The sequence below is a fragment of the Tamandua tetradactyla genome, chromosome 12, assembly GCF_023851605.1.
Source record: "Tamandua tetradactyla isolate mTamTet1 chromosome 12, mTamTet1.pri, whole genome shotgun sequence".
Classification (NCBI taxonomy): domain Eukaryota; kingdom Metazoa; phylum Chordata; class Mammalia; order Pilosa; family Myrmecophagidae; genus Tamandua; species Tamandua tetradactyla.
Window position 1 is genome coordinate 85,932,045 of NC_135338.1, and position 21,755 is coordinate 85,953,799.

Genomic DNA, 21,755 nt, shown 5'->3' on the forward strand with positions numbered 1-21,755 from the left:
AGTCAGTGGTTTCTAGAATATTAGTAGAATTGTGCAACCATTACTACAACCAGTTTGAGAACATTTTCATCCCTACCAAAAGAAACTTGTACCCAATGGCAGTCACTTCTTATTTCCCCCCAGTAGTCCCAGGCAATCACTAATCTAGTTTTTGTCTCTATAGGTTTTCCTCTTACGGACATTTCATACCAGAAGAATCATATCATATGTAGAATTTTGACTGGCTTTTTTCACTTGGTATAATTCTAAACTGCCCTTTGAGTTATCTGTTGAAATTTTCACTCTACAATTGTAGTTTAAATTCCTATAAGTTTGACTGCACCATTTTTCAAATTGCCCGATCTTTTGATAATCTTGTTGCTTATTATTATGCTTCTATTTTTACCTTTTAAACAATTTCATATATATCCTGTTTTAGATTATTTTAGTAGCTGAAATCCTTGTGGTTCTAAATCTGTGCTGATTCATGGGATAGTTTATTTCTTTGTGTTTTTGGTGATCATCTGTTAGAAAATCAGTGTTTGGTTAATTTTAATTTGTGTAAAATCTGAGGGTTTATATCCTCAAGAAGTTTTGCCTATGCTTCTGAAAATCAGAGGTGTTGTGGACCCCAGGATCCCCTTTCAAGAGTTGGGTTTAAAGTAGAAAAGAGTTGTTCTCTAATCCCTTCCTGCTCACAATACAGCTTGCAGCTGTAGGAGCTGGGAGGTAGACCTAGGCATTCTAACCTGGCCTGTTGTTCTCATGACTGCAAAAATAACTGGAATAGTTTGGGGCCACCTGGAATTCAACTGAGAAAAGCCTCTTTTTTTGAGGAGCTGGATACTGAGACAGGGAAGCTCATGAAAGCCCTCGCCCAGCCTTTCTGGTACATTATGTGCAGCAGAGAGACTTGGCACAGGTCTGGGTTTCTTCTGGGCCTTTTTTCTGGTTAAAAAGCAAAACAAATTCAAATAGAAGAGGTTGTTTTTTTTTGTTTTTTTTGTTTTTTTTTTAATGAATCTGTGCTGACAGGCTAGGAAGTCAATGCTTCAGTTGTTGGAAATTCTTGATTCAGGTGATTTTGTTGCCCTTTCAGCCTGGATGGGAAATTGTGAGAGGAATGAGATTGATGATCATTTAAAGGTTGACAGTTTGTCAGAGCCTTTAAGTGACATAAGTGTGGACACTGATATCAGACAACTGCTCAAGGAAGAGAGGCAAGTCTCCTCCACAGGAGAAACATATACCTTCCTTGTGTGCTGTCTGAGGACATATTTCTACCTAGCCAGACACTTCCTAAAAAGATAAAGTTGTGACGGGAACTGGAACAGATCCTTAAATGTCAGTGTTCATGGCAGCATTATTCACAGTTGTGAAAAGGTGGAAACAACTTAAACATCTATCAACAGATGAATTTATAAACAAAAATGCTGTCTATGCATTCAATGGGGTATTATTCAGCCATAAAAATAAATGGAGTTCTGACACATGCTGCAATATAGATGAACCTTGAAGATTTTATACTAAGTGAAACAAGCTAGACATAGATGGACAAATATGTGATTCCACTTATATGAAATATCTAGAGTAGGCAAATCCAAAGAGACAGAAAATAAATTACAATTTACCAGGGCCTGGGGTGGGGGTGGGGGGTGGGTAGGAATTAGGGAGTTATTGCTTAATGAGTACAGGTTTCTGTTTTAGGTGATGAGAAAGTTTGTGTAATGGATGGTGGCGACAGTAGCCCAACATTGTGATTGTAATTAATATCCCTGAATTGTATACTTGAAAGTGGTTGAATGGGAGATTCTGAGTTGTGTATATGGTACCACAATGTAAAATTAAAAATAAAATTGTGTTGTGTTACAATAATAATCATTTATTAAGCACTTAACCTATGCCAGGTACTATTCTAACTGCTTTACCTACTTATAGCTTTTAATCCTCAGAACAACTCTGTAACATTGGTACTATTATTCCTCCATTTTAGGAATGAGGAAACCAAGGCTGGGAGAGGTCACTTTCCTGAGGCTCCATAGTCAAAGGGGTGGAGGCTGGAACTTGGCTCACAGTGGCCACAGAACCTGCTTTGAGTATTCCTCATCCTTTCCTGGAGTGTCACTTTAGCCTTTTTTGCCACAGGGCAGACAGGCCACATGGAGGCAGGTGAGCCACAGCCCAAGGACCAAAGAATAGCTGTTTTCCCATGGCCTGGGGGATCTATTTTCTGTTCTCCCTTGTGGGTCTGGTTACCAAGAGGCCTGAACTTTGCAGTTTCTAAGCAGCCACAGAAGAAATTGGCTGGGTTTCAAACCCCTGGGTTTGGAGCTGGAGGGTTTTTACCTTCACTGCTTCCCAGCTGGAATTCACCAGATGCTGCCGGAAGGGCCCAAAACCTGAAACCAAAGAGACCAGTGTGTGCTCAGACCAGGCTTTGGGGAGGCCTCCTTTCCCAGCTGTGCCCTTATTTTGGTAATTTTTTTTTGCTGCTCTGTGGGCCATTGCAGCTTCCCCTTTCTCATGGAGGCCTGAAACCTCGCTGGTCTAGGGCATTTTCAGAGAATTCTTTGCAAGTGAGGCATTGTAGGGGAATCAAAGAGAAGCATGTGGCTGCCCCACAGCCCAGCTAGGATGGCCCAGCTAGAATTAAAAGTGTGCATAAATGACCCATGAAAAATGCATACTTTGTAAAGAACCTAGAACTAGACCCATACAAATACACACAATTGATTGTTGACAAAGGTACGGAAGCAGTTCAATGAAGGAGGGATAGCCCTTTCAACAAACGGCACTGGAGTAAGAAGATGTCCATAAACCACATAATGAACCTCAATCTGTATCACACCTTATGTGAAATTTAACTCAAAATAGATCATGGGCTTAAATGGAAAACATAATAAACCTATAAAACTTTTAGGTTGGAAAGAAAAAAAGAGAAAATCTTGATATCTAAGACATGGCAAAGAGTTCTTAGAATTGACACCAAAAGCATGATTTGTAAAAGGAAAAACTCATCAGTTATAAGCTTCATCAAAATTAAAAGCTTTTGGTCTACAAAAGACCCTGTTAATAGAATGAGAAGACAAGCTACAGACTAGGAAAAAATATTTTTAAATCACATGTTTAACAGAAGCTTTGTATGTAGAACATATCAAAAGTTTTTAAAACTCAATATTAAAAGGCAAGCAGTCCAACTGGAAAATCAGAAGACATGAAACATTTTAGGAAAGAGGATGTATAGATGGCAAATAGGCACATGAAAAGATGTTCAACATCATTAGCCATTAGGGAAATGCAAATTAAAACTACTTTGAGATATCACTCCACATCTATCAGAATGGCTAAAATAAAAAAATGCTAATAACATCAAATGTTGGCTAGGATTCAGAGGAATTGACTCTCTTTTACATTGCTGACAGGACTGTAAATGGAAAATAGTTTGGCAGCTTCTTTTAAAACTAAAAATAGACTTATCAACACTTGAATCCTGATTTATCTCAGAGATATAAAAACTTATTTTCACACAGAAACCTGTACATGAATGTTTATAACTGCTTTATTTGTAATAGCCAGAAACTGGAAACTACCCAAATATCTTTCAATGGGTGAATGGTTAAATAAGTGTGGTCCTTCCATACCATGGAATACTACTCATCAATAAAAAGGAATAAAAAAGTAGAAATAACCCAAATGCCCATAACTGATGAATGGATACATAAAATAGAATATTATTCAATAATAAAAAGAAACACAATATAGGCTACAACAGGAATGATGCTTGAAACCTATGGTGAGTGAAGGAAGTCAGTCACAAAGGACCACATATTGTATGATTCCATGTACATGGAGTGCCCAGAATAGGCAAATCTATTGAGATAGGAAGTAGATCAGTGGTTGTCCAGGGCTAGGAAATCGGGTTGGGAGTTGATAGCTAAAGACAATGAGGTTTCTTTTTGGGATAACAAAATATTCTAAAGTTGATTGTGGCAGTAAATACCCAAATTTATTGAATTGTACTTAAATGTGTGAGTTGTAATTGACACTGTGAAATCTGAACATGCTCTATAGATTGTACCAATGTCAATTTCCAGGTTTTGATACTGAAGATGTTAAAATTGGGGAAGCTGGGTGAAGGGTGCCTCCTTGTATATTTTGTTACAATTTCTTCAACTCTATAATGATTTCAAATAAAATTTTTTATAAAAATGTGTGCTTTGCAACATTGTAAATGTAATTAACAGTACTCAACCATATAATTGAACGTGGTTAACGGGGAAATTGTAGGTTGTACATATGTTACTAAAATAAAATTTAAAAAAAAGTGTGCTTTGATCTTGCACATCTTGAACTCTAATAGGCACCTACATTTTGTGAAAATGTAGTCTGCCTCTGTAGGTCTGAGATTTTACATTGCTAACCAGCTCCGCAGTGGTGCTAATGCTGTTGGCTGTCGGACTACACTTTGAATAGCAGTCCTTTTAACTAGGATCAAAATAGTTAAAAGAGGGCAGAGAGCCCTCAGGTTGGGTAGGGAGAGTTGGGAAAATCTCCTGGAGCAGGTGGGAGTGAGCCAGGATTTTGAGGGGAAAGGAGCCAGAGGGGCAAAGAGGGGTGGGGAAGCTGCTGTCAGTTGGTGTGGGCCCGGGTCAGTTATGCCCCCAGGAAGAAGTCTCCCCCAGCTGGGAGGGCCTCATTCTGGAAAGGAGCAAGAACCAGGGCTATAGAATGGGGCTTTCTGTTAGAATGGAACGGCTTGTTCCTTGAACTGGGGATACTAATTTGTGTCATGGACAATTTCATTATTTAATTGGAATGAAGATTTCTTAAAAAAAGAAAAAAAAGACAGTTTACTAGAAGTTTGTTTTGGGAAGGACAGCAAACCCTCTTTGGAACTAGCTTAGGAAAGTGCTCCTGCTAGCCTGGGAAGAGGCCATTTCTGGGGACTCTGCCACCCCTCAGTATCCCATTTGTTCATTATATGCTACCCACACCACGAAGTGACCCTGAAGTTCAGGCCACCATCAGGCTCAGGTTGTATCCCAGAGTGGTCAAAAAAACTTGGTATATGTCAGGCTTCTGCTTTGGAACCCACAACTTAGCATTCATTGACCTTGAGTGTGTTAGCCTTAGTGCCTTGGTTTTCTCATCTGTAAAGCAAGTGCTAAAGCATAGTTATCCACCAGGCTTATTGTAAGGATTAAACGAATGAATGAAATGAAGACTTGGAATAGTGTCTAGGTCTAAAAGTGGTATGCATGTTCACGTTCACTGTTATAGTTACCTACCTTCTGGATGGTCTAGCTGTGGTTGGAGATTATCCAGCAGAGTTTCTGAAATGTGGTAGGTTCCCAACAAATGTTGAGTCCTTTTCTACTTCTCCCTTGGGCAGCATGAGATGGGCTTTGGCCCTGGCCTCTTTCTGCCCTGATCTACTCTGGTCACTTGGTCCCCACCTGGCCTCTGGGGGGAAGCCAGCCATGGCCATATCTATCTGTAATGCAGGTGGGGAATGGGCTATTAGGAAAATGTTTAGTTGCAATAAAAGGTGGCACTCTGCAACTCAGTCTTATTGCTAAGACTTAAATCTGGGACTTATATCTTTAAGACTTAAAGATTTATATCTTTCTGGGACTTATATCTCAAATTGTATGAATTCTGAAATGAGAAAAGAGCCATAGTTAAATATCACCTTCTGAGCTCCAGCTCCCTAACCTCATGCCTTTGGAGCAGGAGGCAGTTCTGGAAGAGGGTTGTGCCTTTGCAGGTCCTGAATGTCTGCATCAAGAACCACTATCAGGATCAGCTTATCAGAGGGTAGTACTTCCTTAGGGAATGGATAAGGATGCACCAGTGGTGTCCTTTCATAAGACTGCCACTGCCACTGGGACTAGCCAGCAAAAAAGTAGTTTAAGAATATTTTTAAGAATAAGGAGAAATAATGAAGGAACTAGGCACCTTCTGGGGTGAGTGTAAGGATAATAAAAATGCAAATGACCAAAAAAAAATCATATTCTGTTTTAGAATCATTTTTAGATCAGCAAAAAATATATCCGTTTTTAATTATGAAAAACAATGAGGCAAGTAAAGGTTTGAAGCCCTTGCTTTGCAGGGTCAAACCTTACTTTAAACTTGGCCAGCACTTTCCAGTGGAACTTTCAAGAGTGACTGGAGGAAATTTCTCTTGGAATCCAGAGAGGCCCTTTGAAGGGATGTAAATGGTGGAGGCAGTTTTCAGAGCCTTTTCCCACCAGCTTTCCATGTGCCAGTTGTTTTACTGAAATTTATATACAAAGCAAATCCAATTACATGAAAAGACTGCCTCTGGCAACTCCAAAGCATTTTTAATAAAGGAAAGCTGTACTCTGAAGCCAATGGGTATTCCCAAATTACATCTGATTATCAGGTACTTCATCAGACCATTTCCAGTTTGCAAGCAAACCCCAGGCTGACAGTCCAAATACAGATCCATTTGACTCTGAGACTTGCTTCAGTATCCATATTTTAGTCATGACAGGTGTACAATTTCCTTAGAAATTCAGAAGTAATTTGAACCCCACTGAATCTACATACCCAAAAATAACACAAATGAGAGCAACACAGACTCAAGGTTTCTAAAAGAACTTTTTTTTCTCAGACTGTTAGAAGTTTGATTATAGTCTGAAAATATTAAAATAGGTAATGTTTAATTTTCTATCCATACAGGAATCTTTGTCCCTTCTATATTTTCTTCACCCAACACAATAAAAAAATCTTATTTTAAATATGCCAAATGTCTTAATAAATGGCAAGACAAAGAGCTTTGTGAAGAAGCTGAGACCTACAGGGACTGGCTGTGACAGTGACTTGGTGACAAGCAGATGGCTGGGGTTGACTTTAGATGCACTGGTGGGTGGCTGCCATTCCTTCCAAGTTAACCTTTTGGGGTTCAGAGTCTCCAGCTGGTGATTCTCAGGGGTGTTTCAGAGTTCTCTGAATAGCTTAGAGCTTCCCAGTCTCAGGATTGGGGCTGTGTGCTCCTTTAGGGGGTGGTTATTGTAGAAATGTACTAGGCCCTTTCTAGGCCCTCCCCTTCTTTGCTATGAAACTACACTCCAAGAAGCCATGTGTGCCCACTCGGCCCCAGGTGGCAGCCTCTGCTTCCTCCGCAGGCTCTGAGGTTGAGCCACATGCAGGCACAAAAGTGTATGCCATTCAAGAGTTATTTGAAATGAGCCACAGGACAGCAGCAGAAAAGCCTCTCTGTCCCCTGATTGTTTTTAAATATTGCATAGCAGGAAGTGAGCTTCTATCTGGAATTATGAGCACTGCCAGTTGCCACTCTTTTCTCCCTCTCAGGAAACTGTTTATGACCAGAATCAGGCCAGTGTACATTCCTGGTCAGGCTAAAAGCAGCAGCAAATGGAAAAGCAGAGAAATAGCCTTACTGGTCACCACCACGCAACTGGAAGGTGGATCCATGAAACCAGAGTGGGGAGTGTGCCTCTGGGCCTGCACCTCCCAGGTCCAGCAGTGGCCTGGGCGTGGCCCTGGGTACCGAGCACACTGAGTACTGGACACCCCTCCTGCCTGGTCCTCTGCCCAGCCTCTGGGCTCCTGTGCAGGGCGGGGAGTGTCCTAGCTCACCCGCAGTCTTCTGCAGTGTCTAGAGTCCCTGAGAGGCTGAAGATCCTGGGAGGGTAGTAGGGGGCAAAAAAGTGGTGCCCCTTGAAAGCAGAAATAGCCAACTCAGGATGCAGGGTCTGCTAAAAACAGTCAAGTGGAGGGTGAGAGTGGTGTCAGAGACTTGCTCCCCACCTCATCTGGGTCAGTTTGTTGCTCAGTATGGTTCAAAGGTGAGCCACAGCTGTAGTGACCAACTGTCCCACTTTGCCTGGGATTGAAGTTTTCCTGGAAAGGAGACTTTAACTCTATAGTTCAGTCCTGAGATCAACTAGTGGTCACCCTACAAGTTGTTCTTTCCTGTTGATAATCTTCCCATCTCCCAGAACCCCTCGCTGTATTTGGCAATTGGTACTTGGTGAAATTTAATTGGTCTTGAAACTGATCCTGCAAAATATGTAAGGAAAAAAACCAAAACAAAGCCACAAATGAAGCTTATGGTCCCTGCCTTTAAAGCATTCATTGGAAGCACTGGACCCTTATGAACTGTGGGGCTGCAAGCGAGTTAAATAACCTCTCTGTGTTCTTGTTCTTTCCTCTTCTGTGAAATGGGGATGATAACAGTGCCTCCTTCTAGTATGGAGTCTTACTGTGTCCCAGGCACTATACTCCTTTCCTTCTTTTAGAGCTAGCTAGTGTCAGGGCTTTCCAAACTGGCTTCCACAGCTGTACATGCAATCATAACCACTTTCTGCCAGAGAAAAGTGCCTAACACTGTGCTTGATCAACTAAATGTGCCCACTATATGTCAGTTACTATTGCTTTAGCACTTCACCTCTTCATTTTTTTCAAACTAAATTTATTTTAGCATTTGTTCCCCCTATTATTTATTTTTATTCCATATGTTCTACTCCTTTGTTGACAAGGTAGATAAAAGGAGCATCAGACACAAGGTTTTCACAATCACACAGTCACACTGTGATAGCTGTATCATTATTCAGTCATCCTCAAGAAATGTGACTACTGGAACACAGCTCTACATTTTCAGGCAGTTCCCTCCAGCCTCTCCATTACATCTTGAATAACAAGATGATATCTACTTGATGCATAAGAATAACCTCCAGGATAAGCTCTCGACTCTGGAATCTCTCAGCCATTCACACTTTGTCTCATTTCCTTCTTCCCCCTTTTGGTGGAGAAGGTTTTCTCAATCCCTTGATGCTAAATCTCAGCTCATTCTAGGGTTTTTCTCAATCCCTTGATGCTGAGTCTCCGTTCATTCCAAGATCTCTGTCCCACGTTGCCAGGAAGGTCCACACCCCTGGGAGTCATGTTCCACGTAGAGAGGGGGAGGGTGGTGAGACTGCTCTTTGTGTTGGCTGGAGAGAGAGGCCATATCTGAGCAACAAAAGAGGCTCTCTTGGGGGTGACTCTTAGGCCTAAATTTTAAGTAGAGTTGACCTATCCTTTGCGGGGTTAAGTTTCATATGAACAAACCCCAAGACTGGGGGCTCAGCCTATAGCTTTGGTTGTCCACACTGCTTGTGAGAATATCAAGAATTCAACTTGGGGAAGTTGAATTTCTCCCCGTTTCTCACCACACACCGAAGGGGGCTTTGCAGATACTTTTCCACTCACTGATTGAATCACTCTGGGATTCATCAGGGCATCACTCTGGACAAACCAGCAAAATCTCATGTCCTACCTGAGATTCCAAGTACTTATGGTATTCAATCAAACTATCTACATAAGTTATATTAGGAAATGCACTAGTCAAAATATAAATTTTGTAACTAATAAACATTTTTTGCTTTAGTCTCACACAGAAGGTGAGATTTTAAAATATTAATTACCATCTATTTTCAGTACCCTGCAATAATGACATTCCTTTGTTCTTCCTCATGCAAAAACATTTTTAAAATTGTACCTTGTACATTTCACTATTATTATACACTCTAGGCATTCCTAGATTATACCATCTCATTTTTTTTTTTTTTAACATGGGCCGGCACCGGGAATCGAACCCGGGTCCTCTGGCCATCTCAATCTTTAACATCTATCTTTCTTTCTGATTTCATTTATGTCCCCAGCCCTCCTCCCTCTATCATTCTCACATGCAGCTTCATTCAGTGTTTTAACATAATTATATTACAGTTAGGTAGTATTGTGCTGTCCATTTCTGAGTTTTTGTATCCAGTCCTGTTGCACAGTGTGTATCCCTTCAGCTCCAATTACACAATATCTTACCCTATTTCTATCTCCTGATGGTCTCTGTTACGAACAAAATATTCCAAGTTTATTCACTAATGTCAGTTCATATCAGTGAGACCATACAGTATTTGTCCTTTAGTTTTTGGCTAGTCTCACTCAGCATAATGTTCTCAAGGTCCATCCATGTTGTTACATATTTCATAAGTTTATTCTGTCTTAAAGCTGCATAATTTTCCATCGTATGTATATACCACAGTTTATTTAGCCACTCGTCTGTTGACGGACATTTTGGCTGTTTCCATCTCCTTGCAATTGTAAATAATGCTGCTATAAACATCGATGTGCAAATGTCTGTTTGTGTCTTTGCCCTTATGTCCTCTGAGTAGATACCTAGCAATGGTATTGCTAGGTCATATGGCAATTCTGTATTCAGCTTTTTGAGAAACCGCCAAACTGCCTTCCACAGTGGTTGCACCATTTGACATTCCAACCAACAGTGAATAAGTGTGCCTTTCTCCACCTCTTCATTTTTAATTGTGTCAGAATAGTCAAAAGAGCTAAAATTTTGGTCTGCTTCCTCTATTGAAGAAGCCATATTATGGAACATCTTGACCTTTCAGAAAATACAATTTTTTAAAACATTTTTTGAAATTAAAAATAAGCTGTTTTTTAAAAAACTGTCCAAGAAGTGCAAAAAACAAACAGACAAACCAAACATAATGTTCTTTCCCAGTTGGGTCTGGCCACGAGAGGCTCAATCCTAGGGAAGTCCTCAGAGCTCTTCAGGCACTGCTGCTTCTACAGAGATTAGTGTGCCTTCGATTAGATGGTGTGATTGCATGGTTCATCTACTAATTGGCCCCCTGATAGGAAAAAAAAAAGTATACCCCCTTCGTTGGGATCATGGCCAAGGACCAGACTCCACCTGGTGCCTCTTTGTGACTCTAACCAAAGTCATCTCCTTTAATTGGTCCCTGGGGTGGGCTGTAGGCTTATTTCCAGGGAGAACAGATGTGAAGTGGCATTTGCCCCCATTGGCCTCCCAATGCCTGCCTGGGAAGCTGGGGCCCACCTTGTTTGAGAAGGTTGCAGCGGGCTTTGCACTTCACTGGCAGGGCTTTATTTTGAGGTTAAAATGGGCAATGAAACAATTCAAGTTGGTAGGTGGTTCCCCAGCTTCTCATATTCCCTTAGGCACTTCATGTGATCTCAGAAACCTCTGGTGAACGAGGAGATTGGAATTATGAAATGCCCACATTGGTCAAGTTGGTTGCAACTAAGATCAAACTCTGAAAGTAACATTAATCAGTGAAGCCAGTGGCCTAACTTGTGTAACTAATGTTAACATGGATGCTTAAAGAAAACATTCCTCCACTTCTAAGATTGTCAGTCTTTAACCATGCACTTTTCTGATATTGAAGCACTTTTTAATTAATTAATTATTTAGTTAGTTAGCATTTGACATGGAGCCATTCTTATCTTAACTTAAACTGGAATTTGTCCTAGAGTTTCATTCAATTAATTCATTTTCATATGTCCTAGATTTTCTGTAATTTTGTAGTTAATGAAAAAAGAAAATGAAAAAGATTATTTTTTACTTAATTGCAGCAACATGGCAAATGTTGTATTCATACCCCCCTCCTCCAGAAAAATGTATCCCTACTCTCTAAGATAAAATCAAGTCAGAGAAGTATGGATTTTGAGGTCTGATATATGCATTTCTACTTTTTTTCCCTTTGTATAAAACAAATGCTGTCTAACAATTGGCTGATGTCAAACACAGTCCTTGGGCCGATGAAATTCAGTAAGCCTGAGAACAAATAAGGCAACTAAAGAGAGATGCTTTATTTAACAGAAGTACAGTGATCTTCCTTACAAGTTAGAGCCCTGTAAGGAAGTTATTTGTAATCATATTTGACCCTGGGATTTAGAGGGCAAAGTGCGACCCTCTTATTGAACCAGAAAGTAAGCAGCCGTGCACATGTGTTCTCACCGGGGACAGCAAATGCGGGTTGCCAAGATTACGATATCCTACGAACTAAAATATTTTGAGTTTTGAAACAAACATAAACTTTGTGGGATTTGTTTTAAATTTCTCATTGGCAAGTTGTGACTTCCTGCTTAAGCATGAAAGAGGATGAAAAGAGTTTGTTTATTGTCTTTGACACAAACAGCGCTTCATGACACGACACATCCTGTACACAGGACATAAATGAAATTTAATCAAACTGGTCAAATTTTCCTTGGAAGGTGGGGAAAATCAATCACCAAGAAGCATTTACAGTTTTAAAAGTTGTTTTTTTTTTTTAAAGAAGCTCTCCCCTACTTTAAATATCACTGCATCTCGATCAACGACTTATCGCTGCTGTGAAACACACAACTCTTAGCTACACTGCCTCTCATTGAAGTACAAAGTGATTTTTCAAAAATGTCACCCTATCAAGCCCGTATTTGGGACTGACTCTCCCTATTCCTTAGCCTCTTCAGCTTCACACTCCAACGGGATTGACACATTCTTTCTGTAAAGAACCAGATAGTTAATATTTTAGGCTTTGAGGGTCATGGGGTCTTTGTGGCCATGGGGTCTTTGTGGCCACTACCCAACTCTGCTATGTTAGCATGAAAGCAGCTGTTATTGACATGTAAATGACTGGGCATGGCTGTGGGACAATAATTGTATTTATGGACATTGAATTTTGAATTTCAGATAATTCTCATCTGTCAAGAAATATTATTTTGATTTTTTCCCCAACTATTTACAAGTGTAAAAATCATTCTTAGCTCATAGGCTGTACAAAAACAGGCAGTGGGCTGGGGTGGGCCCTGCAAGCTGTAGCTTGCCAAACTAGAAGGTATTTCTTCTTGTAGGGAACATGCTATGTGACCCTCCGAAAGACAGTAGCAACTTTTCAGTTAAATGAGTAAATAGATCATGATAAAAATCAAAATGAGCATTAGGTGCTTCAGAATATTTATCCAAAATCTACTGTGGGGTGGTGTGATGGTGGCTCAGTGGCAGAGTTCTCGCCTGCCATGCAGGAGACCCGGGTTCGATTCCCAGTGCCTGCCCATGCCAAAAAAAAAAAAAAACAAAAAAAAAACTGCTGGATCCCTTTTTTTGCAAGGTTTACCCATGTATTAGTTAGGGTTCTCTAGAGAAACAGAATCAGCAGGGAACACTCGCAAATATAAAATTTATAAAAGTGTCTCACGTGACCGCAGGAACGCAGAGTCCAGAATCCACAGGGCTGGTTGTGAAGCCAACGATTCCGATAGAGGGTCTGGACGAGCTCAACAGGAGAGGTTCACCAGCTGAGACAGGAAGAGCCTGTCTCTTCTGAATCCTCCTTAAAAGGTTTCCAATGATCAGATTAAGCATCACTCATTCGAAGACACTCCCCTTTGTCTGATTACAAATGGAATCAGCTGTGGATGTAGCTGACATGATCATGATTTAATTCTATGAAATGTGCTCATTGTGACAGACAGGCCAGCACTTGCCCAACCAGACAAACAGGTACCACCACTTGGCCAAGTTGACACATAAACCTAACCATGACAACCCGGTATTAAATTAGAACAGCATTCTGAATAAGTGTGTCAAATATGTTTATTTTCAAAATTATAGAACTTATCGATTTTACTAGCCTGGACTAAATAAATTGGAGCAATGATCAAGTATTATTATTGTTTTCTCATTTGGGGAGAAGAACAAATGGTTCATTTCCCTCTGTTGTACAATCAGCGCTGGTCCTGCTAGGTGTGGTTGGGCCTGGCCCCCAGATAAGTAAGGGACATGAAACTGTTTCATCTTCTTGGATATATGAGATGCTGTATATTCATGTTTTTAACCTTCCTACTAAACCATACTTCTCAAAGTGCAAGGATTTACTTGCTTAAAAATATAAAAATTTAGAATTTTACAGCATTCTCAATCCACCATTTAAAACTGTTTTAAAAGAATCAGGAAATTGGTGTTTTAGGGACCACATTACAATGCTTGGATTGTCCTCAGTTTTTCACGGCAAACTAGTACAGAAGATACTGGTTTTTTATCTTCACCTATGAATTATGAATTAAATAGCTTGAAAACTAATGTTTTCACATTTCTTTCAGTCTTCTATGATATATTAATAAGGTAATGTTTTCCTTACATTTTGTAAAATAAAAGGTTGCTTATTTTCTTCTGTCATATTTTTTTCCTTCAGTTTTTGCTAAACTTTGATAACTTTTTTTTTCCCTAGGACTATATTTTCTTCACTGAAGAGTAACAACTGTTGCATCAGGAATTTGTTAAAATCTAGTAGCTTGCTAGCCCTATTGTTTAAATACTGGATTTTGCATTCAAATTTCACAAATGCCTTGGAGAATGACTAGAACAGTTGTGCTCTTAACACTGAGGAAATTCCTGTGTAGATAAGTGAGGCCAGATGGAGAACATAGCAGAGAGTTTAAAATGTCCTCTTGGAGTGCTAGGGATGACCATACTTTGTGAACCCCTGTTTCCCTATATATGTATATAAGCAGTTTCCTTCTTTTTTTGTGTGGTTAACGGTCTAGGGCAATTTCGTGGTCAAGTGGTTGAGTAAGTATGAGGAACATTTAAAATGAAAAGACTTTTCTGCAGTCTATCTGACTGTCTACCCAGAAGAACAATGATTAACTTTTCAAACTATTGGACATAATAAAAATGGCCAGATATGAGATTGGCATATACAAGCTAGTAATAACCTTTATTGATGAATAACCAATTTAAAAATGTAATTGGAGAAAAGAAAGAGTCCATTTACAATCACTACCAAGTATAAGAGATATGTAGGCATAAACCTAGCAAAAAACATACAAGACCCATTTGAAGGAAACTAGAACTTTAGCAAAAAACATATAAAGCCTGAGTAAACCAATGTGTACTAAAAGGAAGAACTTTGATGAGAAAACTCAAAACAGTAAAAATATTAGTGTTCTGCAAATTAATGTCAATTATTAGGTTTGCTTTCACTCAGTTATCCCCATACCCTTAACTAGCTACTGCCAGTACTCAGTGAAGAAGGCCTTGCCCTCTCAGCTATCCAAGCATACGATAATGGTATGATAATTAAAATAGTGTGGTATTATTTAGAAATTGTAAAATGCTCCAAAATTTAAGCCTTCTGGCCTCGTATATTCTGGAGCAGCTAGAAGAAAAATGTGAGAGGATCGTATGGTAGCCCATGACAAACTCTGGGATCTGTCCTTGTTGAAGTGTGCTTTGAAAACTTTTGCTTTTTTATTCCTTTGCTTTGTATATATGTTATACTATACAATAAAAAAGTTTTAAAAAATACTCCATGAGAGCCATAATATATATGGGTATTTACTATAGGGTTGTGGTAATTAGGTTCAGGTGTCAACTTGGCCAGGTGAAGGTGCCCAGTTCTGTTGCTGTGGACATGAGCCAATGGTACGTGAACCTTGTCTGTTACTCGTTACATTTGCAGTCGGCTAAGAGGCATGCCTGCTGCAATGAATGAGGTTTGATGTAATTGGCTGGTGCTTAAATGAGTGTGCTCAACGTAGCACAGCCCAGGCAGCTCAGCACATCTCATCTTAGTACTCGCAGCTCAGCCCAGGCCTTTGGAGATGCAGAAAGCAATCACCCTGGGGAAAGTTGTTGGAACCCAGAGGCCTGGAGCAAAGGCCAGTAGAGATTGTCCTGTGCCTTCCCGTGTAAGAAAGAACCTCAGTTGAAAGTTAGCTGCCTTTCCTCTGAAGAACTAACGAAATAAATCCCCTTTTATTAAAAGCCAATCCATCTTTGGTGTGTTGCATTCTGGCAACTAGCAAACTTGAACAGAGTTAAGGAGATATTTTCAAAAAGTGGGGAGAGAACGGATCTTTTAATGATATGGGAACTTTTGGATATAGTTAAGAGTTGTTCCTTCTACCATATACTGAAGTAAGTTCTAGTTGGATTAAAAATTCAGATGTAAAGATCAAAACAATAAAAATGTTGGAAGCCAATTTAGAAGAATTTATTTTTTAATTTTGGAATAGGTTTAGTCTACCCAAGCAAGACAGAAAATATGACTACATGATGACTTTGGGAAGAGTAGTTGAATGAGAAGCAGGGAACTTTGCAGTGTAGTTCTGTATTTTTTTTTAAAGGAATATGTGTTCAGGTACTATGTGAGTAATTTAAAGCAACACAAACACAGTCTCAAAGAAGGATGTTTTACAGCAGAGATTAATAAACCTTGTAGCTCTCTTTGCCAATAACTTAAGTAATAATATGATTATCAGGGGCTGGCCAAAGGCATAAGGGCAAACAGAATGAAGGAGAGGAGAGTGGAAAGGGAGTATAGGGAGAGAAGATTTGGAGGCCAAAGAAGAGCTTTGTCCCTACCTCAGGGCCTTTGGCTCTGATCTTTGCTAGTTCCCCTTCCCACATGCTTAGCTCCTTCGCATTCTTCAGATTTTTGTGCAGTTGTTACCCTTTCTATGAAACTCACATTTAATACTTTATTTAAAATTGCAAACATCCCCCAAATCTCCTTTCTCTGTTTTAGTTTTATTCCTTAGCTTTTATCTGACATACTATGTGTTTCGAAAACTTTTTCTAATCTATCGCCTCTCCACTAGAAAGTAACCTCCATGAGGCCAGGGCTTTGTCTGTTTTATTCACTGCTGAATCCCTAGTGTCTAGAATAGTGCCCGGTACACGATAGGAACCTAATAAGTGTTGAATGAGGGCACAGGGTTTAGTGGAAGTAAGTGTCCTTGAATGCCAGCATCCAGGGAGCTCTGCATTTTCAAACTGCTAAGAAGTTATACTATGTTATACTGTGTTAGTTATCTGTAATACTGTGTGATGAAAGTGGACTGAAGCTATTGTTCATTCCCTGCAGGGGGTGCCCTGGTTTTCCACAGGTCATTTGCTCACAAGATCTGGCTGTGGAGTGGGGAGCAGCTGGGAGGTTCTGTTTGCTAGGATCAGGTGGGGCAGAGGAGGACAATCAGGCAGATGAAATTGAAGCCTCCCCCATGGGTAGAGGCTCATGGGTGCTGAGGATGCAATACAGTTTTCTGGTGGTTATTTCCAGAAGGATGAACTTCAGGGCTGCCAATCAAAGAGAGGAGGCAAGAGTAAGCTGACCATAGGCCCTTGGGTTTGAAGACCATTGGCATTTAAATCACCCCTGTTCCCTGCCTCCCCCATAGAGAAACACCTTGAAACAGGCCCAAAAGAAGAAATACTGGAGGAGCAATTACACCTCCTTGAAATTTTCTCATTATTTCAAGTACTAGCTTGAATATTTAATTATTAAAAGTGTTAGGTATCAGGAAAAGTGAGCACATTACAGTTGCCAGTAAAAAAAAAAGTGAAAGATTGACATGGGCAGCAAACTGCTGGATGTCCTGGGTTTTTGGGCTGTTTACAACTGTCAGTTTTAACGAGGGAAAATACAAACGATTCTTGTGGCAGAGAAGTGCAAATAAATTCTGTAAGGTGGAGTTGCAGTTGCCTATTTCTGACCAGTTTTGCATCTATTTGTAAATTTATTAAATCATTCTGACTGGCAGCCTCTAGGGGTGTGTGGTTTGAATTCCCGTTTTGTCTTAGTTGTAACATTTTACAGGTTTCCTCATTAATGAATGAATGAAATATAATCTTTGACATATGTTCATTTGTATTTTCTAACGACAAAAAGCCATCCTGAACACAGTTCCTCTAAAAAGTTTTCTAGCGAGCTCGGGCACTGCTCCCGGGTGAACGTCCGCTGTGGTTTTACCCGTACCTTCCCCCTAGCCGAGGGAAGAGGAAAGGGGCGCCGAGTCCACCGGCGGGAGGGCGGGCGCGGCGCGCAGAGTTTCCTTTTCCCTAAAATGAAGGGGAGTGATTAATACACGGCAGGGGCCTCTGAGGGGAGGGGATGGGCGTCGGGGATAGTCCCGGGGGAGGGGGAGGGAACGCGGGAGGGGACAGCTCCCCGAGCAGCCTCGGGGGAGAGGACCGGAGCACCTCCGAGGGAGGGTGCGGCCGGCCCGGGCGGGGCGCCGCGGAAGCCGCGAGCATGGAGGCTGAGGCCGCTCGCAGAGCCGCAGGTAAGCGGAGCCGCGGCAGGTCGTGCGGCCATTCCCCGCGTCTCGGGTTTCAGCGGTTCGGCTCGTCCGAAACGCCCGGGGACCAGCGCGCCAAAACCCGGCCGTGGAGAGTCTGCGGCGGCCAGGGAAACTTTACCCGCCTGGGCACGCTCGGGGCAGGGCGGGGCAGGGGCAGGGCCCGGGCCGGCGGGACAAGCCCCAGGCAAACAGGAAAGGGGAGGACGTGACCGAGGGAGCCGGAGGGTCAGCTGCAGAGCCGCAGGACTTGAACTCCACGCACGCCCCGGCCCCTGCCTGACCCGGGCCCCTGCCTGACCCGGGCCTCTGCCTGACCCGGGCCTCTGCCTGACCCGGGCCTCTGCCTGACCCGGGCCTCGGTCACGGCTTCGCCTGCCGGTCCCCGGGCGTAGGGGCTGCCGACGTGCGCTTGCCACCAGGGCACGTCTGTGAAATGGAACCGCACCGGGGCTGGGGTGAAGACGAGGTGACGGCGGGCGCCCCTTTCTCAGACTCTCCGGGACTGTCGTGCAGCGGAGGTCGCTGAAGCGGGGCCTCGGGGAATGTGGGTTGGCGCGCGCGGTCCCCAGCCCCAGGTGGTGCCCTCCCTGAACCTCTCCCTGGTGCGACCTTGAACCTGAAAGCTTGTGAGAAGAAATTCCAAAAGGGTTTCTGTCAGCCCAACAAGGGAGGGAATGTACGGATAGTAGAAGGAACCGGGGCGTTGGATGGGGAAGGTGCCTTTTCCCCTCCATTCTCCTCTCCCTCCCGCAGGCCTGGCGCTGGGGCTGCGGCCACGCGTCCAACCAGGGCCGGGTGGGCGGCCTTGCCCACACAAGCAGCCAAACCTCAGAATGGCTACCTTCTCGGGCCTCCCATCTGTGTAGAGAAAAAGCAAGTTTTATGAGGCTCTTCCATGAACTGGAAGTCACAGTGATGAATTACTTACTTTTATGATCAGTGTGATATAAAAGCTGTGACTAAGGTATCTTTTTTCTTCTAACTTTAGGTGAAAAGTTTTAATTGCTCTAGAGAGTGAGAGAGGATTTTGTTTTTACTTTTGGAGGGGGAGATACTATTGATTTTTTAGCTTTTGCTTTGGTCCTTTCTAGAAAGTTAGTCTTCATAATTGAGGATAGTGAGTGCTGTTTCCAGTTTACACGTTGGAGAATTGGGGTGAAGAAAAAGATCTTTTGATCACGTCTTCCTACGCTAAAACAGGGAAGATTTTGCCCACTTCTTAGTTTATTGTACAAAAAGATCTCATATGCATTTAATCACTAGCGTCGTACACTGAGGTGCTCAATCAGTGCAGGTCCCACCCCTCCTTTCCCTCCCCTCCCAGGAGTGATACTCTGAGTCAGAGAGGTCCTCTGAGCTATTGCCTTAGATCTGGGCTTATTCTACCCAGCCTCATTCCATTTTTATGGAAAAAGGAATGGTAATTTCATCTTCGAGGTAAGTATAGTTGGCTCAAAATGGTTTAAGGATTTTCCTGTATTTGTCTCAGTATTTGTTGTGGCTTTGATGGTCACGGACGGCCTGGATGACACACAGCAGTTGCACATAAATCATTCCCACATATGCTTAGATGGTAATGGGGTAGATTTTCACACAGCTGAACCCTGGCCCAAGCTTTGATAGTCCAATTTCCGACAAAGGCTCGAGCAAGTCATGGCTACCTGGGAATCCTTTTCCGTTAAGAAAGGAAACATTCAATTGTGAATTACACTTTCTGGTAAGGCTGCATCCCATAAGCTCCAGTGCTGAAACATTGAATCAGGGGGTGATCCCTAGGAAAAATGCTGCCATCCAGATTTCAATTCATTTCTATGTGGATTGTGTGAGTATGTGTGCCCATATATATAACACAAAGTTTCCCATTTTATGTGTAAAATTCAGTGATACTAATTACATTCACAATATTGCACTATTACCATTACTCACTAAAACTTTATCACCCCAAACAGAAACCCTATACCCGTTAAGCCATAACCTCCCAATCCCATCCCTGCCCCAGCTCTTAGTAACCTGTACTCTACTTTCTGTTTCTATGAATTTACTTATTGTAGGTAATTCATTTATCATTTTGTGTCAGGCTTATTTCACTCAACTAGCTGTCTCCAAGATTCATCCCTGCTGTAGTGTATATCAGAACTTAATTCCTTTTCACAGTTCAATACTATTCCAATGTATGGATAGCTCATATTTTGTTTATCTGTTCATCTCTTGATGGACACTTGGGTTGCTTCCACCATCTGTGTGTTTCTTTTTAAATATTGTGCATAAAGTGGAGATTTATCAATTGCTATATTTCAAATTGCCTACTTAAAATTTTTCTGCCTGCTGTTTCTAATTTCTCTGATGCTAAAGACATTAGGTTCCACCGAAACACCTGCTGCTGTTATTTCAGTTCCAAGTATGGTGGAAAGAAACAAAGTCAGATGTGGCTGGTTTGGGACCCAGTTTTGTTACCTCCTTCATTCTTTACCTTGGACTTCCCTCATCTGTACATTAGGATTTGCCCTGCCTTGTAAAAAATTAAAAAACGGCCAACCCCACCAGGCTAGCAGGCATGTGCTCTTCCGTCTTTTCCCCTCCTGCAGTTGAATTTGCAGTAGACAGAGAAGGCCATGTTTTGCTACCCCCACCTTCACCATCTCCTGTTTGCACACAAAGCTCATGCATTTGCAAGAATTGTCTATTTTATCATCTTCATTTAGGAAGTTGCTTTAGTGTTTCAGTTTTGAAAAGTTGGACAGTTTGTTCTAGTAATAAAACAGAGGCTAGACCAGAAAGCCAGCAAGCAAGCAGGAAAGTTCAAGGATGATTCAGAAGCTTGGGTTTGAGGGGACAGGGCCAGCGCTAACACCAGTGAAGGAACTGACTCTCAAGAGGAAGTAAACTTGATGTGATACAGAAACAGTGATTTCACGCTTTCAGTACATCCATCTCCTTGAGATACTGGCAGGTTAGAACTAACTCCAGAGGAAATCAAGCTGAGACATCTAGAAAGCCTGGTGCCTTGCCAGAGCTCTGCTGGATACCCCTGTTACTCAGTAAAGAGAGCAACGAAGATGGAAACCTGAAAAGGTGAGGTGCTGAGAACAGAGGTGCTGAGCTCAGAGGGGGAAAAGGACAACCAGGCTTTGAGATCTGGACACCCAAGGAGGAGAGACCAGGCAGCAGGGATATCCAAGGGCAGGGCCTGGTTCCTGCACAGATGCAGATCAGGAGCTATAAGAAGGAAGGTCAGGAGAAGGGAGAGGCTAGAAGGGAAGGTGTTCACATGTGCCCATATGTCATGAGACACTGAGGGAGGACTGGCTTAGATACAGTTTCAGAAGGGACAAGAAGGGCTTGAGTTGGTGGCAAGGGTGAAGGATGGTGGCTTTTCCCCTTGTGGTTTTGGGTGGAGGAGGCCTGAATCCATTTTTGGTAAACTAACCTTATGGAGCATTTTATTGTGTTGTGTGCAGTTATTATTCTCAGTCCTTCCCAAGTACTGTCCTATGTAATCCTCCTAATAAATAGTCGGTGAAGGGTCTGTTTTTCCCCATTTTACCAGTGAGGAAACTGAGGCACAGAGGTGAAGTAGCTTGCCCAGGATCTCCTGGCTAGTAAGCGGCTGCTCTGGGATTTACATGGGAGAAGGGTGGGATGGTCTGACTCCAGAGAAAGGAACTTTGTCATGAGGATGAGGTTAAAAATGGACCCTCACTTCCCCAAAAAGTGGGGTCCCAAGGAGGAAGTAATCCACGGACGAGCTCCTAAAGAGAGGGTCCCCTTCCTCAGAGACACTATCTTATTAACATAGAACTTCTAAAAAATTCAAATACTCCTTTGGAACATCAGATACTTTGGTCTTCTCCAGTTCAAGGTGT

General features: G+C 42.0%; 1 protein-coding gene across 3 annotated transcripts in view; it reads left to right on the forward strand.

Moving 5' to 3' along the window:
• LOC143652448 (protein FAM169B-like) overlaps window positions 1-21,755 on the forward strand; it is a 212,003-nt gene that overhangs the window by 39,956 nt on the left and 150,292 nt on the right. The window contains exon 1 of one of the 3 annotated variants that reach the window (XM_077124074.1): window positions 17,814-17,874. The exons of the other annotated variants lie outside the window; for them this stretch is intronic. Within the exon in view, the coding sequence (XP_076980189.1) occupies window positions 17,844-17,874 (31 nt within the window). The 5' untranslated portion in view covers window positions 17,814-17,843. Of the gene's footprint in view, window positions 1-17,813; window positions 17,875-21,755 lie in introns of those variants that run through there. 3 annotated transcript variants of the gene reach the window in all.